This window comes from Ahaetulla prasina, chromosome 5 (genome assembly GCF_028640845.1).
Source record: "Ahaetulla prasina isolate Xishuangbanna chromosome 5, ASM2864084v1, whole genome shotgun sequence".
In the NCBI taxonomy this organism is placed as follows: domain Eukaryota; kingdom Metazoa; phylum Chordata; class Lepidosauria; order Squamata; family Colubridae; genus Ahaetulla; species Ahaetulla prasina.
Genome location: NC_080543.1, coordinates 48122107 through 48141932, shown reverse-complemented (window position 1 = coordinate 48141932; position 19826 = coordinate 48122107). Strand labels below are relative to the sequence as shown.

General features: G+C 33.1%; 1 protein-coding gene across 4 annotated transcripts in view; it reads right to left on the bottom strand.

Annotated features, from left to right (window-relative positions):
• Positions 1–19826, bottom strand: part of ROBO1 (roundabout guidance receptor 1) — a 266683-nt gene that overhangs the window by 47635 nt on the left and 199222 nt on the right. For 3 of the 4 annotated variants that reach the window (XM_058184557.1, XM_058184556.1, XM_058184554.1), the window contains exons 7-17: positions 17646–17654; positions 11809–11933; positions 10748–10919; positions 9972–10177; positions 9496–9577; positions 9187–9355; positions 8922–9088; positions 6949–7070; positions 4222–4453; positions 3666–3787; positions 766–937 (exon numbers count right to left, since the gene is read on the bottom strand). In XM_058184557.1, the coding sequence (XP_058040540.1) occupies positions 766–937; positions 3666–3787; positions 4222–4453; positions 6949–7070; positions 8922–9088; positions 9187–9355; positions 9496–9577; positions 9972–10177; positions 10748–10919; positions 11809–11933; positions 17646–17654 (1578 nt within the window). The remainder of the gene's footprint in view (positions 1–765; positions 938–3665; positions 3788–4221; positions 4454–6948; positions 7071–8921; positions 9089–9186; positions 9356–9495; positions 9578–9971; positions 10178–10747; positions 10920–11808; positions 11934–17645; positions 17655–19826) is intronic. The other variant, XM_058184555.1, reaches the window with a different exon arrangement.

Genomic DNA, 19826 nt, shown 5'->3' with positions numbered 1-19826 from the left:
TAAAATATAAAAAATAAAACCCAGTTAAAACCCATAAATTTAAAATCTAGCTCAGTCCTGCACAATTAAATAGATATGTTTTGAGCCCGCGGCTGTTGTAAAGCTTCAAGTGACAAATATATTATAAGTATGTTTATATTATAATTTTAACTGTAATTATATATTGAATTTGTTTTATTGTATTTTATTTTATTGTATTTATATTTGTATTAGCTGCAGTTGCACTACTTAGAATTGGATGACTAAAGTGGTTTATCAATTCATAAATAAATGAATACATTTGGTCCAGAGATGGGTTTCTGGAGAACCGGTAGCAGAAATTTTGAGTAGTTCGGAGAACTGGTAAATACAACCTCTGACTGGCCCCGCCCCCATCCATTCTCTGCCTCCCAAGTACCAGCTGATCGGGAGGAAATGGGGATTTTGTAGTAACCTATTTGAAACCCATCACTGATTTGGTAACACTATAATAATGAGATAGCAAGTCAAAGCATGTAACTTTCAATACAAAGGGAATCCTTCAGATTCAAAGAAGTCATACTGTTCATCATCAGTAAATAATAACAGCAGTTAATATGTTAATGGCGACAGAACCTATGGATTGAAAAGGATCTATAACACAGTAATAAAACAAAGAAAAACAGATTCTATATCAAAAGCAAGTTATCCTTGTTCTTTATTATGTACAGACAAAAGAGAACATGTCAATCTTCATTACACTATATAAAAATCTAAATGTTCAACAAAGGATTAAAAATGGCTCACCTAGCTGAATAAATTGTGGTTCACTCTTCACTCCAGCTCCAGCTCCAGTACTTGCTGCTACTTCAACACTATATTTAATACCAGGAACTAGAGATGGAATTATTAGAGAAAATGTAGAACCATCCACTGTCTTATTTATATGGTATCGACTTTCGTTTCCAAGGCACCAAACCTAGAACAAATAAAAAAAGGCTGCTAACAAATTGATAAAAATAGCACTAAAATAAGTCAATAGAATAACTGGTTTATGAAATCAGTGCATGATTTCTCTAGATTTCTAGTTGATTTCTAATGGAAGTATTATTGGAGCAAATGTCAGTAATCCAGAATCCTAGAACTCCTTGATATTAGAACATTGAATTTTTACCACCTGATATTTACAGAAGAATTATATCTGTAAAAATTGAAACAAACTTCAAAACAAACATGTGGTCAAAATATGTGTTATTCACATCAATAAGTTGTAATCTCTTTTTAGAAATTATTTACAGAAGGATCATTATATAAATATAATAAAATACTGATTGAATGGACAATTTAAAAACCAGCTGTCTATTAAATTCAAATTTATGCAATTGATAAACTGATACCATGTATACAACTTCATATCTAATATTTCAGTTGTATAGTAATTTGTCATTTGCATAACTACAAATAATGTAAATTTAGTCTGTTGTTCAGCCTGATTTAGAGACAACACATTTTTATGCTATTTGGAAATGAAATCTGAAGTAAATTTTTGTTCATTACATCTGGAGAAGATCTATATATTGTATACAAATATTATTGAATTATTTTTGTTAGATTAGACACCTTCACCATTTCAATGGAACATAATCAACAATACTAAGACTTGTTAATAATGATCTACTAATACAAACAGGAGTAGTGTAAAAAATTAAGTGTCTTTGGGTGGAACTAAACTCCTGATAACTTCATTGATTTTTTGGCACAATACATAAGTAGTTTTCTGCTATCTTCTAACGGGATGCTTTTCCACAACTTTCCAAATTAACTTATTGCCTTGAGATTTTCTGGTATTCTTCCATTTAAATACAATTCTTTTTTGTCTAAGTATTTTTTTTAACATATGGCACATGTTAGCCAGGGATCACCGAGGTGGCTGGCTGCCTCTGTGAAAGGAATTTTTTTCAGGTGGTGTTATCTTTACTCGTGGGATGCCTGAATACTGGTAGGCATTCGGGGGAGGCTCCTTTTTTGCCCCTACACAGTTTATTTGCTCATGGGAATCGAGCCCCCAACCTCAGCAGTGTGCAGGCCCAGTATCTTACCACATGAGCCACCATGGCCCCTTTACTTTGTCTAAGTACTGTCAATTGTTTGGGTTTGATATATAAAAGTAATGATACACAAATATCCTCGACTCTTGTGAATTTTCTTGGCAACAATAAAGCATTTTTTATTGTTTTACCCTGGGATATTTTGCCATCTTAAAGTCTACCCTATAGCCAGTGGTGAAATCCCCCTGGTTCTATCAGGTTTGCCGAACCAGTAGCAGCAGCAGCGGAAGGCTCCGCCCACCTGTCGGGACGTCATTATGTCCCTTTTTTACCACCTGCGCATGCACAGAAAGTTCGGCACATGCGCAGAAGAGGCATACGCTTACATAGCATGTGTGTGCTCCCACATGCTCCCGTTCCCAAACCAGTAGCAAAGGTAAGTGGATTTCACCGCTGCCTATAGACTAAATTAATGCTGCCTTCATATTAATCGTTTAAATACTAAGGCTGAGCCTGCTTCTAAACTTAGAAAAACTTAGCCAAAGCAGGATATATTCAGCTAGGTAGACATCCTGGAATGTTAACTCGCTATTATTTTAAAAGCTGGAGAAATGCCAAACAAAAGCACATGAAATAAATAATTCCTATTATATTGTTTAGAACTTATAAAGCTTAAAAACAAAAGTAATAAATAGAAAAATAAATTTCACCATGTTCAAAGTCATCCAACATAAATACAATTTGATAACATGGACTTTTATAAGGAAGATAAATACTCTGGATATTTAATTTACTAGATGATTATATATATGCTACAAGTAAAATTGCAAAATTGTACTGAAGAATATTTTTTTTAAAGCTGGTTGAAATTGTCCTATTGCACTGTGTGTTTTTCCAAGAACTAAACTTGAAATCTAATCTGATCTAATTAGTCAGTCACAAGATACACTTCTTAATTTCTCCTTTAAATATGGTATTTTTTTAAAAAATGGAATATAACTTAAATCAACCTTTCCTAATTGATAGTTTATAAAATCTTCATTCTTCAAAAGCAGTATTTGGGAAGTTGAAGATGAAAATTAAAAGTTAAGCACTTTAAAATCATACTTCAAATTTTTCACTGACATTAATGGCCACTTTAACAGTGTAAAATTTTAACTGAAGGGCAACTCAAAACTGGAAAATGAAATATCAAATCTATATTCTCAATAGTGTGGAATATTAAATATTAAGCCCTATCCTAATACTGATATATAATCTAGAGATTTGTATTTTTTTCCTGGAAGAAACTATACAATATTATTTAGTATTATATCTCAAATTATTTACAAAATTGCAAGATTAATTAAAGATATATTTTAACCCAGACATATTTATTTGAATTCAGCTTGGATAGCTAATTTTCGTCATTCAGTCTTTTATTTAAATACCTTTTTACTTATAGCAGTGATTCTAAGCAACAAATATACACAATTTATTACTATATAATATCATCATGAATATTCTTTTAACATAAAAACATTATAAATATATTGAAATTCTTGTGAAGAGTGTTACTTTACAATATGTTGATTTTACCACCAGATGGAGCTAAGTAACCACAAAAAAATTATATATAAATAATTCCCAATGATTTGCCAAGTTACAACTATATATCACCTTGTATTCCTGAACCATTCCATTTTGTGTGTCCTCTGGGGGAGGCTGCCAAGTTACTACAATTGCAGTGCCATTTCCATCATTCTTGGTGACTGAAACACTTTGTGGAGGAGCACTTGGAGCTGGTTTTGGAAGAAAGCATATTTATGATCAAAACGGTACTTTTACTATCATTTTACTATCACTAAAGATGTCATTTAAGAAGATAGATTTAAGTCTAAAAATCCCAAAATTTATCTTGCAGCATCAAGTGCTGGACAGGAAGAATGGAGGGAGGGAGGGAGGGAAGGAAGGAAGGATCTAATTTTTTTAAAAAAGATTTTTTTATTTTTCTAATGTTGTGTTTTTTTGTAAACTGAACCAAATATGATAAAGTCCAAATTATTGCATAGCTAAATGCTTAAAAAGAAAAATAATAATTAATCACTGATATAGCAAAAACAAGTGCAGGGCTACTTAGCATCAATATAAGGAGAAAGATGAAAAAAGAAACTTCATAATGAATCTGAGTTAGAAATATTTTAAAAAAACTTAAGGCAGTTATACTACTACTTGCCTTCTTCCAAAGTTTTGGCAAATTTCACTTCACTATCAGCTCCTTGAAACTCATTAAAAAAAGGTCGAGCCTTAATTTCGTAGTTCACTCCTTTTTTGAGTTCAGGAATTACAATGCTGTTTTTTGTTGGTGTCCTTACATCAAAAATCAACCATTCAGATTCCCCTTGTGATGAAGCTGTTGGCCTGTACAAAATTTTATATCCCTGAATATATTGGGATTGTTGGTCAACCTAACATTAAAGACAGAACACCCATATTAAATAGTAAATATGTATATATAAATGTAACACCATGTCATCAAACATTATTTATATATTTAATTTCTCATGGTTATGTTTTCAATATAGTGCATAAGTGTGAATATTCTTTACCAGCTTTCAAGAGTAAAGCTATCAAATTACCTTGCAAGTAAAATGAATACATACAAATCTTATTAAATAATGTCAGAATGTAATAGGGCTCTACAATAATTTCAGAAAGCCAAGCATTCATTTTAGTTTTTCTATTAAATGACCACATTAGTAGATTCAAAACAGAATTTAAAGGGAAGTTGCCTTCTCATATAAATGAGAATTCAGCAAGTGGCAACACCTGAATGATCTTGGAAACTAAACAGGTTCTGAAGTGGGATTCTGCCAGTGAATCCCAGATATGCAGCCTCGCCTGGGAAATTGAAAAACAGAAGAGCATGGCAGCTATTTAGTATTATTTCCAAGAAGTCACTATGAGTTAAATGTGATTTTGCTTTTATAAATCCAGAGCCATTCTTTGGGTAACTATGATCAAGTCAATATTTCTTAGCTTAAATAATTTTCCAGAAATAAAACCCACAAGGTACTTTGAGGACAAAAATAATACTGTATTTCCCAAAAAAATGACCTACCTAGTAAACAAGTCCTAGCCTGATTTTCACGCTTGCACCTAAAACAAGCGCTACCCCAAAAATAAGCACTAGTTAAGCCCACCCACCATCTGATTGTTTGAGAAGGGGTAAGGCACAGGCTTAAAAATCAAGCTAGGGCAGGGGTGGGGGGGAAGGAGCTGCCCCACGCGCCCATGCCCCAAACCTTTTCATGCTGCTACCAGACTTCTGCAGCCACTCAGGGCCGCTCTTGGCAGGACGTGAGTAGCCACTTCTTCCTGCTTTAGCTTTGCCATCATTTGAGAGCAGAGAGCTTTAGCTTTGCCATCATTTGAGGCTTTGCCATCATTTGTGGTAAAATGGTGGGTGAATTCGCTTGCGAGGTATGCCTAAAGCCTCAGCAGAAGGGGAGGGTGCTTGGATAGTAGGCTGAGAAAATGGGTTTAATATGTGAGGTGTGAGTACGAGTGGAGCTTGGCATTTCACCTTCCTCCCTTTCACAAGCGGCAACACTGCCATGAGGCTTGTCACACCGGTGTAGCTGGTGTCCTGCAGAGACCCTGGTTTGTTTCTTTCTATCAGACTCCACCAGAAATGGGTCTTCACGAGGTTTGTCAAGTGGTATTGTGTGCATGAGCGGCAGCACCATGAGGTTTGTCACACCAGCGCAATCTCTTGCAGCAAGATGCTGCAAGGCTTATTGTGGCATTATGCACGTGATCAGTGGTACTCCCACGAGGTTTGACATAATGGTGCAGTCGCTTGTGGCAGGACACCGGCTGCGCTGGTGTAAAGTTTGCAGCAGTGCTACCACTCACCCGTGCAACATCACAAAAAGCCTTGCAGCATCCTGCTGTGAGAGGCTTCACTGGCCTGACAAACCTCGCGAAGACCCATTTCTGGTGGAGTTTGAGGGAGAGAAACAACCCAGGGTCTCTGCTGCTTCTGTTTTCCTTGCGTGCAGCCAAAAGTTCAGAAAAGGCAGGAAGGTGAAATGTCAAGCTTGACCCGTACCCACACCTCATGTATTAAGCCCACTTTCTCAGCCTAATATCTAAGTGACCCTCCCATCCTGTTGAGTCTTTAGGAATATCTTGCAAGCAATTCACCCACCATTTCACCACGAACACCCTGCTCCTGACTGAGGGCAAAGCTAAAGCAGGAAGAAGCTGCAACTGTGGCTCCAGCCATGCCTGCTCGCTGACCTCGAGCATGCTCAGACAGTGCCAGCAATGTCTTTTGCAGCAGCAGAGTCCAGAGCCCAAGCACCATTTTCGGCTTCTCTTGGACACTGAGCTGCCCTGAAAGCTAGGACAAAAAAAAATATTAAAAAAATACCGTGTCTTATTTTCAGGGAAACATGATAGAAATTAACACTACAAAGGAAAGATGGGTAATTATATAAATAATAATATGTATTTATTAATTACATTTTAAATTTATTTAAAATTCAAATTACTTTTAATTCTAACCACAAAGAACACAAAAGAATTACACAAAGGAAACAATGTATTTATAATTAGCAGTGATAAAGACACAGCCTAAAATGCTTATGTGCTTTGAGCATAGCACTGAATCAAATGGACAGAAATGGATAGATTACTAGTGGAATGTAAAAATAATTAATCCATCCCTATGGTGGATTAATTTTAACTTTTACCCTTTTACTTCTGATTGTTCTGCCAATCTTTAACCCTAACCAAAGTTCATTAAATATCATTTAGAGTTACTAAGAATACTCAACTGTATCTCACATTAAGGTAATAAAGGGGGAAGGATCAGCAATGCATCATTGCATTTTGGTATTATTTGAGAGCTGTCTTTCTATTGGCCACTCCATGTTGTGGCCGTTATTGTACTTACTGTCCAGTGAACTTCAATAGAAGAAGAAGAAAGAATTGTTGGATTATGAAGATGTAGGACAACATCACCCAGCTCTCTTTGTACTTGTTTGTGATCCACACCCTGATTTGTTGGTGGAACATCTGCAACAATTTTAACAAATTATCAGACATGTATGAAAAGTGTTGAAAAACAAATTTGCATGTATTAGTAGCAGAATCTTTACATAAGAATCTTTTAAATTAATTTTGTTAAATTACATTGATTTTCATTTCTAACAGACAATAAGAATTAAAATAAAAAATAAACTAAAAGGGAAATGAAAAGGAGGAGGAAGAAAACAAAGAGCAAAATACGTACATGATTAGAACAAATTATTTACAAGTATCCAACAAAAAAGAAGGATCGTATTATCTAGATCACAACAGTTTAATTTGGTTTGAATAAGTAACAGGAGTTAATTTGACTCTAATGCCAAACTATTAAATAAGCAGACAAAATGGCTTGCATGAAATGATTGAAAAAGCATAAGATATAGGCATACAATGTATATGTTATCAGACCATCTGAATAGTCTTCTAATTCCATAGTATTTAAATGCTTTTTCTATTATGTCTATTAAAATTATTAAAATAGAAAATTCCCAAATATTTCAATAAATTAAAATGTCAGCTTTGGAAGCCATACTAGGCTGGAAGCTTCCGTGCTGCCACTTTCTCATGTGTGGGAAAGTAGGAGGGGGGGATTTAGAAGAGGGGTTGTCTTTAGACATAATAGCATTCTTCCTGTTGGTCAAGGTCAGGCTGATCCTGCATCTGGAGAAGGAGTGGTCGAAGTGCTGTCTCGAGATGAGACGATTGGTGATTGGAGCATGTGATCGACTGTGGAGTCAGGGGATGATTTTGGGGTTTTTGATTTACTGAGGGAAAACCTGGACCTCTCAGATTCGGGTTTTCTCAGATGTGCCAGTTTACCTATAAATAGAACTTTGAAAGATGCTTGCTTCTGAGTTTTTACTTGGAGTTGGGGTTTTTTTCTAGAACGCTGACATAAAATTTTACTATCAATAAACAAAGCAGGAAAAATCGATACGGAATTGTTCTTTTAAATTATACATACAAAGTTCCATTAATTATAATCCCATTAAAACTCAGTCATGGTGTCATCTCATAATTTTCATTTCCAATTTAATACTCAAAAACCTAAATTTCTTTAAGAAACTATGGCAAGAATTTAAAAATAAGAAAAAAATTCCTGCATTAATTTAGATAAACTGGCCCCATCGTTCACTTTTAATCATCTTTTCTCAATTTCAGCTCCAAGATCTCATCAGCTGAACTTGAGAGTTGAGGAATTAATATTGTAATGGGTATAAAAATCATCATATTTTAATGCACATTTAAATATTAATATTTTAATACAACAAATATTGTAAATGAATTATAAACAGTAAAAAGTACCTAGTTAATGAATGCAAACAAAAACCAAAATCCTTAACTTCCTTAATATGTATCCTATACAAGATACTGTGAACAGAACTATGTGTGCTTTCAAATATGGGAATACAGATATCTAAATCATTAGGCAGGCAATATAAATCAAAGGAGGCAGTACTAGAGTTGTCCTAATGTGTTTGACATCACATAGATGTCACATTCTTACACTGTGTCTATTGCTTGGATTCTACTGCATTGTATTGCCTCATATTATCTTGACATTTGTACTTTATACAAGCTTTGTTTTACTTTTATCAACCTGTATTATGTGTTACTGCTCCACAAGTTGTTCTGTCTTCAGTTTCTTCAGAGAGGAAAAAAATGTACATTTTTGACTTGCATTCTTTTATCTATATGCATAAAAGAAAGCTTTACTAAGGGTTCTCCAAATTGTATTAATTGACTAAAATTGCGATATTTCTTGCATCAACTCCCCACTATAATTATATAATAACTATATGTGCTTTACACACATACACATACACACACACATTTTACCTTGGGTTTTCACTGGGTCAGATATCTGACTAGGATCGCTAATTCCATATGCATTGGCTGCACGAACGAGGAACAGATAAATGGCATTTGGTTTCAGTCCTTTTATTGCAAATGTTTCTGTTTTCATATTTTCTGCTACAGTTTGCCAGCTGCTACCAGCTGCATGGCTAAGAAGACAGAATATATAAACCAAACAGGTTGATGCATGCCTCTGATTTAACAGTCTTAAAAGAAACACAACTGGTATACATGAAAGGCATAATACCTGAAGGCATCTATTATATAAGAGGTTGGAGTTGCACCTGAATTCAAATTAGGTTTCCATGAGAGAGTTACTGTATTTCTTCTGACATCAGTAATTTCAGGTTTTGATGGTGCACTAGGAATCAAATTAGGGTCAGTAGGTCGTGGTGGCTGAACTGGAATGCCAAATTCTAGAAAATGAAAGCATTTATTACTAATAGTTTGACTAGAATCCACTGTGGTCACATTAATATGTTGTTTTTATTACACAAAAACTATAAAGCTTATATTCAAAGTTTTTTTCTGTTCTCATGAATCCTGATTAATTTACCTTGAATTTCAATGTAAGCACTCCATGATGCTTCACCGCTTGAGGTTGAGGCAATACATGTGTACCGACCAGAATCACCCAGCTGAAAATTAAACAAGTTTTTGAAAGTTATTATTGAGCTGAAGCCAGGGTCTTTCCTGTCTTGGTCTACTACATTAATCAATATACCACATTGACTTTCTTCAGATTTATGTGCTACCTAATGAATAAGAGTTAAAATAAACATTATATAAATTTTGTTAGGAAAAAAAGGTACTCATATAAAGAAGGCACTCATAAAAAGGCACTCATATAAAGAACACACTATAAACTGAACAAAGAATGAGAGTGCAGATGAAACTAAGGTGATAGAATATAGCTATATAACTATTCATAAATTTTAAAATCACCAGAGAGCAGAGTTCAGAATCTCAAGCCGAATTCCAAAGAAAAGTAAAACATATATTATTATTTTTTTTTAAAAAGTTTTAAGCTACCTTTGCATATCGAATCTGTAGTGCCCCCGATTCCAGTTGCTTGATTCGAGAATCCTGAGTAGAGATAAGGATGCCATCTTTCCTCCAGAGGATTATGGGCATGACAGTGCCTGTAGCTATACAGTTGAGTATTAAAGTACCATCTACAGCTACAGTTTGATTGACAGGACCCTGACGAATGACCGGGGGAGGTCGGTCTACAATCACTGGAAGAAGAAAAAGAAGAAATTATGTTCACAAATGGAAGCGCTTTTGAAATTATTTAAGCAACAGCAAATCTCCAAGGGAAATGGTGGTTAAAAAATACGAAATATAAATAAATACATTAAAATAAAACTATCTTGGGATTAAAATATAATGAAACATTATCTGATACCAAATCATTATTAACTTTTATTATGATTAAAATAATATTAGCAATAATATTTATATTATTATAAATATTTTACACTGTAAAACTAAACATGAATACTTTGTAACAGTTTCTATTTTAGATAAAGAACTGAAAACATACATGCATTTCTTCTTTCTTATTTACATAGTATAACAAAATATTAAACTGTAATTGAAACATTATGACATGCAATGGTACCTGAAATTGGAATAACATCTCTGAATCTGTTCATTAGATAAACAAAAATCATTAGATCAAAAGTTTGAAAGCGGTTGATTTCCAGCTTTGCAAATACATTATTTAGACAATCATAAAGAGGCAGAATTATCAACTTTTACTCCCAAACTATTGCTACATTATTAGCAATTAAACATAAACTTACCATCAGTTACCTCTAAGTATGCTTTTGTTGTGATGCTGCCTGCAACATTTAAAGTCTGGCAGATATAATATCCAACATCAGATCTCTGGACATTTGTAATTGTAAGATCACCCGTCTGAGAGACTGAAAACCGGTTGGATGACTGGGGAGGTTGGTAGGAGAACAGTAAGTTCTAGAAAATAAAAAAGTATAAAAAGTTGCAGGTATTGAATATATCAGTAGACACAAATATGATAAGGTTAGTTAACCTTGGTTGATCTTGAAAATAAAGTAAGTAAGTCATCAGAAAATGAGGGCTATAGGCTATATTGGAAAGTTGATAAAACATCCCAGAAGAAAGCAACAGAAAAACTATGACTGCATTATTGTCAAGAAAACTACACACACTAGGTATGTCCTGTAGTCACCAGGGGTCAACTTGACTTCACAGAAACTTGTCTTTTCTTAATAAAATTCATATGTTGTTATATAGAGCTGAAGCTTCTGGTATGAAATTTTGTGGCACTACTAAGGACCGGAAATATGAAATGTGTATCACATTTACATATAAATTCTTTTTTTGTTACTTTTTAGACAAATTGATAAAAGACATGGGTATATATATGTATGATAAGGATATAATATTCAGGAATCTGGATAATTGATGCTTAAGACAAGTAGAAAGGAAACAACCTTTCCTTGGTTGCTTTAGAAACATAGGACATGTTAGCTTGCTGATATAGCAAGACATTTATTATTTCTGCATTCCAATACATACAATGTCCATGCAGAAAGACTGAACAAATAATAAGATTGTATGTCTATAATCAGAATTCTTCTACCATTTTCAATTATGTTGTACTAAAACAGTTGCACTGTTGAAAGAGAATAGTGAGACTACTTTCCAATAGTGAATATTTCTTTGCTGAATCATCAACAATTTATTATGTAGATTGTTCAGAAATCTACAGATTATTTTCCACTTTAATTCGGATTCAGTCATAAGATTGGTTTCATACTGAACTTGGTTTCATACTTTTATTCATTAATAATTTACATTATGTAATTGCAGTTTATTTTACCTGGCTTCCTTCTCTTCGCCAAAATATTGCTGGTTGAGGGTTCCCAGTTGCTTCACACTGGAAGGTGACAGTTCTACCTAATGTAGCTACTTGATCTCGAGGTTTGACAACAAAATGTGGTGGCTCTGAGGAAGAAATGAAGTCAAACCACAATTATCCATTACCAACATGGTTTAATTAATTTTTAGCTGTTTCAGAAATTGATATCGAAGTTCCATATGGAAACTGAACATATGCAATTGATATGCAATTTGAACATATGTTGTTCTGTCTAGTTGATGCTAGACCATGCTCAGGATTGGTTTTTATCAGAAACAAAGCTAGTAAAAATGACATACAACACAGGCAGCTTGACTGTTTCTTTTTTGCCTCTGTTGTATGTCTTTAATTGCCTACTTTGTTAAATGTTAAGAAAAATGATTACTCCTTTCTCCCCCTCCCCAGCCCCCAGCCACGTCAGCTTGAAGAGTTGCTGCTATCCCAATAAGAAAAGCAGCTGAAAAATTTAATAGAGCTTAATAAATGAAACCCAAACAGACACAAATCTCTGGTTACAAAACTAGGGGGTGTGGAAAGGCTTCAGCAATGCAGAACATTAATCAAACTTTGATGGAAATAAACAATAAAATTGGTTAGACATTTAAAAAGAAGGCTGCTTCGTATCTTGCAGGTTAACTTCTAATGACATTTCTTTTTATGATGAAGACTGTGTTCCACTTCCATAATCATTCAATAACAAAGGAAAGCTAAAACTAACATATTCTTGCTTGCTAGCTTATAAAATTTGCTTAACGTTTTACTTTATAGCTTTCTGCAGACTCCCAAAAATGTTTCAAATGAAGATTTTTGGCAAAGGACACTGAGAATTTCTATCAATTAAAAAGCTTTTATAATGTTTAATTTTGATGTAGAAATGGATACCAAATATTTTAGAATTTAACTCAGAGACTTAGAAATCCTGCTATATAAATTGTAGCCATTTAATTTGTGTGGGTGTGAGAGTGTGTAATTAGTGAAAAGGAATGAAATTAAAACGATAGTGAAGCAGACTAAATTGTTGATTTACTTAGTCAACATCTTCAAACAAAACTTGCATATAAATTAAGCAAATTTGAAACATCTGTTCATCTTCATATTATAAATACTGCCAGTATTGTCCAAATTGTTTTATTTATACAAATGGTCACTACATGGAATGGTAAATAGAATGTCAAAATTATGCTGGTTTCATTAAGTTACAGCAGTTAAGAATATTAATGTAACTGACCTGGAATAGAGAAAAAAATAAATAAAAAGCAGCCTTTTTAAAATAATATGTAGTGCACAAAGAGAGAGACACATATAGTGAATAGTATCAAAATGAAATAAAAGGAAACAAAAAGGAAAGGGAAAAAAAATTACAACTTTTTTTCCATCTGAAAGAAATGTTTCGACTCTCCACTCCTTTCTCTATTGAGAATTCATCAACATTGCATTCAACTAGAAGACCATCCCCCAGAGTTATGTATGGCACCCAAGGCTTTAAACCTAGGTCTGATTTTGGGATTAGTGTATTTATGAAGCTCCTGGGTTTTTCTTTCTTTCTCCATTTGGATGCTCTTTAGCCTGGGCTGTTAAGTTTTGTTGTTAGGTTTTAATTGGTTTAATGGTGCATTTTGATCATCTTGGTCACTCAGAATTTTTGGGAGTGGACAGGCGTAATAAATTTAAGCAAGAATAATAGAAATAATGACAATGATAGTAAGAAGAATGATAATAATTATAAGAAGTTCGATAGAACAAATTTCATCTTCCATTTCTTTCCTGGATTCTTGAAATTATTCTAAATATGGCAAAGTATAGGTAGTGCCATTACATTCAATCAAGTTTCATGCATATGAGCATTACATTCAGCATTCAGAATGACACATGAAGGGTCCCAAAGGTTGCAAAATATTGATTATATCTGGGTTTTGAAACTAAGCAGGGTTAGGTTAGTATCTGGATGGAAACTAGTCAGGTTTAAAGTTCAGCTGAACAGTAAAAAACAAAAACAAAACAAATCTCTTGGAAGAAATTTGTTACGTCTATATTCTGTATTGCTGCCAATAATCTACACAAATGTATCATAGAAGCTAATAGAAGTCTAAGCCAACTTGAAATATTTCTTAGTCTTACAAGAACATTACACATATACTTTACAGTGACATACCAACATTATTTGTTTCTTTAGAATTTTAAGAGAACTGATTATTTAAAAAATAGTCAATTTTTCGTAACAGCGTACAAATGCAAATGTCAAAGAACAGGAAAGTAGCTGAAGATTTTTAAAAGGTAATTCTACATTATTTTATGTGATATATATAGTTGTTTCAATATTCATTAACATCATGCAGTTAAACTATAATGTGATTCACAAGTGAAGGTAAGATGTTTGACTATCATTTTATAAATGATTTTTAAGAAACACAAACATATTTCACAGGAACAACTCAAAAACTAACCAACCAACTAGTTAATTACCTGCACTACTTTTCTTGTAAAACTTCTGTTTTATTATTTTTTTAAATGGTAGGGTTGTATTCTGAGTCTTGGTATTAAGGCAGATTGTGTGTGTGTGTGTGTGTGTGTGTGTGTGTGTGTGTACACATATAAAAATATCACACCACTATAAATATTTATAGATCTGATATCTATCAGAACATTACTAGAAGTTAGACGCAAACATGATATTACCAAAAATCTCCTCAAAGTTACATCAATATTATAGTAGTAATATAAGATCCCATAAAATATAAAAAGCCTAACTAGTACAAATAGCAAGCTACTTCTTGTTTTGTGTGATGTCTGATTTGAAGGGATTTAATGTAGTAGTATTGAACAACATGGTTGAGTGCCTACTCAAGGAAAGAAGTTAAACTAATCTTTATAGATGGTTATCCAAATTATATTTAAAAACCATATAGCAATTTGAAATCCATGTATTTCTAACTGTAGTGTGATTGATTTTTCTCCTAATATTTAAGAGTTTTAATTCAGAAGTACTATTAGTCCATCTTTAGCTTTTCTTCCATTTTGTTCTTATAATTTGCACTTTTACAATTTTTTCCAAAAAAGCTTTTGATAGAGAATTTCATATTAGTTCCAATTTTTCCAGGTTGTGTCATATTATTTTATGCATTAAGATAGATTTGTTTTGTTTCTCTAAGTAATGGTCAAGGGAATGCAGATTTTTCTCATCCTTCAAATTATGAGAAAAGCAAATACAAACTTTTCTAATTTTTCAAAAATTAATCTAACAAAATCATTTTAGTAAAAGGATAATTTTTTGTGAGTTGTAGCTCATTTTATCTGCTATACAGAATAGCTCAACTAATGCAGAATTTAAATTGGGAAAAGGTGGGGAAGAAGGGAGGGAAGACAGACTGGTTTTGTAGATAAAAGTTGCATATGAAACAGATTACAAATACGAAAACAATTAACAATAGTGATGAGGCTTTTTTTCTTTTTTGCTAATATTTATGCAAAGATTGTCCTGCTTGTCTTATGTATAATACATGTATTACAGAATCTGTATATGCATTATATGCTCTCATGTACTAGTGAAAAAATATGTAAAAATGTCTAATCCTGTACATATAGTTGTTGAAGCTTCTGATTGTAGTGTTGATAAAATTATGGGGGAAAAATACATGGAGGTTGTGTTTGTCGCAGGGTTGGTTTGTATATTAGCATGTTTTTTCCAACGGACTTTGTTGTTATTGTTGTTTAAGTATCTGCTTCAGATAGGATGATTGTCTGTTTCTATCTATGGGCCTAATACAGTAATACAGTATGGAAATTGCAATATCATGTTCATGGGCTGTATCTTATTAATAGTGCAGTTACAGAACACAGAGTAACAGAGTTGGAAGTGACCTTGGAGGTCGTCTAGCCCAGGAGTACCCAACCCCTGGGCAAAGGCCCATCAGTGGGATGCAGGTAGCATCCAAAATCACATTCCCTCTGGTCTGGGGAAAAACCTCCCTCCATGGAACTGGTCCCTGGTGCCCAAAAGGTTGGTGAACCACTGTTCTAGTCCAATCCCCTGCTTGAGGACCTATTCCATTCCAGATAAATGGCTTTCCAATCTCTTCTTAAAATCCTCCAGTGATGGAGTACCCGCTAGTTCTGTAGGCAAGCCATTCCACTGATTAATTGTTCTCACTGATTGGAAATTTATCCTTAATTTTAGATTGAATCTCTCTTTGTTAAGCTTTCATCTTCTGAATGAGCTATGGGTGTTCTGCTGTATCATTTTGTGCTCTCTCTATTTCTTCCCTAGGAATTGATCGGAGTTTATTAATTTGTCTCTGGGTAGTTAGTTCAATCTCCTAAATGCATCATATAATTTCAACAGTTTAGCTCCTATATCAATGTGATTGTATCATGATTTTTGACTACAACAGGCTAACATAGATTCTCCTCTTGTAGGATCTACAATAAGAAAGTTCACTTCTTCATTGTCTTAGCTGACTGTCTTAATATTCTATTAAATATTTTCACTGAGTTTAATTGAATCCATTGTTACCCATCACCATTTTCAGAATATTTTTGATAGTACTGAAAAAGTATTAATATGAGTATTTTTACATGTTTTTCAAAAAGATTATATTGTTATTAGACTAATTTAGCCATTTTCCTGCTTTCAGTTGAAGCAACTGTCAATGTGTGCTTAATAATATATTAACTTGAACATTCCATTATTATCTGACAAATGTGATGTGAAATGTATGCTTATACACACATTTTGCTTGTTATTGCAAATGCTGAAGGTGAATGAGTTTTTATCTCAATATTTTTAATTTACTCATTCATCTTTTATATAACAAATTTTATTTATATGTAAACCTCATCACGATTAAAATAATCTCTAACTATTTTTTACTTACGATTGCAATTTGAAATAAATGCTACTCCTTATCAAATATATTGACTTGTCTAATCATTTAATTCTATAGTTAAATAGTTTTGAAAATGGTATAACTTGCATGTTATAATAAGGAAATTACTAGTATGAAAAGTATCCTCCTGTAGGCTTGCATCCTTGGAAAGCCATTGCAAGTGAATGGGAAATAATTTAAGACTTGCTCCTAGGAGATACTAAACCAATGTTGGGAGTATCATCAAAAAGACTTTTCTAAGGGATAAAAGTGGCTTCATTTAGAAAGAAGAAATGGGAAACTATTCATTTGTGATTACATAAGTTACATAAGTTATGTTAGAAATTATCACAATAACCACGTTTTCTCACCAACTTGATCCTGGGATAATAGTTTTCATTTGTTTCTGGATAAACTAGTAAATGAACCAACATAGTTAATCAGTCAATGATTCTGGATAGATTGCTCTGAATGATGCTTTTAAGTTAAACAATGCAAAAGATTTTTCATTTGTTGAATAACAGAATCTGAAGAATAAAATGTATTTATGTAAAAATAGAACCATTATTTTATATGTGGAACATTTCATTAATTTTAACAATTGGTGCTTATTCAAAAAGATGTGTATTTTGGGATTTGCTGAAGCAAAATACATATATTAAGTTAAAATTAAATAAGAACTGATAAATAAAAATAAGTAACAATGCAGTAATTAAAGCAAAATAAAAGTAAGCAAGCCATTACCTTAGATGCTTGCCACAAAAATTACCACACTTCATGTAGAATGTGCCTTTTGTGTTCTGTCCAGGCAGTACAAGTGAAGGTTGGAGGATGATTTGTTGGCAGATATGGAAAGGTATAGATAGAGAGGGGGAGAGATGATCCAGTCACAGGAATAACGGTGATTAGAAGGTGGCCAATAAAATTTCAACTTACCAGATACAACTAAAATAAAAGAAAGGAAAGGAAAAACAAAAACATAAAACAAAGAATAAATCAACTCAAACATGAAATGAAATGAAATAAAATGAATGTGCTTTTAAATCACTCAAATTATTTTTTCAAAAAAGTATGATATAAATAAACAGCTAAATTCTAATTTATATACAAATATTTAAATACGCAAGATGTAATTTATAAAAATGTAACTTATCTGAAGAGAAATATTCAAGGTTTACAAGAAACAGCACAAATAGATGGCATTATAAAAACAGTTCTTAGCTTTAGAGAATGCTTACATTTAATTGGTTGGAAATATGAAGCATGAAAAATGAAGGACAGGCAAGAAATCTACTTTAGTGTGAAAGGTATCTATACTTCTAATAAACAAGTGATAGAATTTCTATGCAGGTATCTCATAATTTTAAATTTTATTTTTAAAATCTGATATACAAGAAAGAAGAAGCATGGTTCAACTACAAGTATATTATTATATATACAACAATATGAAAAAAATCCCAATTTATTAGCTGGTTTTGGTCTTCATTTGAAGTGAATTCTTCTCCAAAATTAGGATAATTTTAATAATTATTAAACTATCTAATAACATATAGTTGCTGAGCAGGTGAAGACATGGGCAAAGGGGGCAAACATTAGGCAGTCAACTTTATTTAAAGCTACAGTAATTCAGTAGTTCCTCTTTTTTCCTCCTCCCATTATTTTCCATTTGAAAACAGTCCTCCAAGTTAAGTCCTCCAAATTTTACCATTTGCTATTTAAAATACAGGTTAATAAACATTACAAAATGAATGTCAATTTAAATGCCAGTAGATTTTCTAATGCTGCATCTTTATTCCGCCAACATTTAACAGATATTGGTAACTCTACTCTATTCAAATATATTTTCCCATTCAGAAATTCACATAATTTAGAAACCTACAATATTTTGCTTTATGTTTATAACTTTATGCTTTATAATACAATTTAAATCAAATGTCAAATTACAATAGTTGAAAATAAATAAATATAAAATAAAAACACTGAATATATTGTACACATATCGGTATATATAATCATAACAGATTCTGGATAAAATCTCTCCATATGTTGCCATAGAGTTGCCACTAGCTTGATAGACATAATTCATTGTTACAGAAACATATAAATAATAAAATGAGTAGTAATCTACTCATTAAGGGACGCGGTGGCTCAGGGGCTAGGACGTTGAGCTTGTCAATCGAAAGGTCGGCAGCTCGGCGGTTCGAATCCCTGGTGCTGCCATGTAATGGGGTGAGCTCCCGTTACTTGTCCCAGCTTCTGCCAACCTAGCAGTTTCGAAAGCATGTAAAAATGCAAGTAGAAAAAATAGGGACCACCTTTGGTGGGAAGGTAACAGTGTTCCGTGCGCCTTCAGCGTTGAGTCATGCTGGCCACATGACCACGGAGACATCTTCAGACAGCGCTGGCTCTTTGGCTTTGAAACGGAGATGAGCACCGCCCCCTAGAGTCGGCAACGACTAGCACGTATGTGCGAGGGGAACCTTTACCTTTACCTAATCTACTCATTATATCAGTGAAATAGCTAATTATTAATATAACTTTTGGGAGAAAAAAGACACTGAATAACTTGGGCCTTTCAGGGATCTCATTTACTTTTACCCTTTTAGGCAGAAAGTAAAACATAAGTACTGTTGAACATGAGTTCATAATTAACACATAAATACCTGCTGTAGGCTAGCCTGTATAATATACCTTGATAAGTATGATAATATTTCACATATTAAAATTATTAAAAGAAACAAGAATTTCTGTTAAAGCAAACAAATAATCCAGACTACACTGAAGAAATGCATAGTACTGAATGGATATTTAGAACAGGAAGTGTCATTGTTTATAAACTTGAAGGAATTTGAGATGTTGTTTACAAGTCTAGTTTCTAATCTGTAAAATAAAATTTTTTAATACACATACTACTCTAAAATAAATGACACAATAAAATTTATAAATTTTTAACAGTATTTTTAGCAAATTGCACCCAAAAGGTTATTAGGTTTGATAAAAAAAGGATACTGAAAATACGTATTTATATGGGAATAAACCAGGATTATAAAAATGTACCTATTTTTGCTTTGATGATGACATTCACCTTGAATATTTCAGACATCTTTTGAATTATCA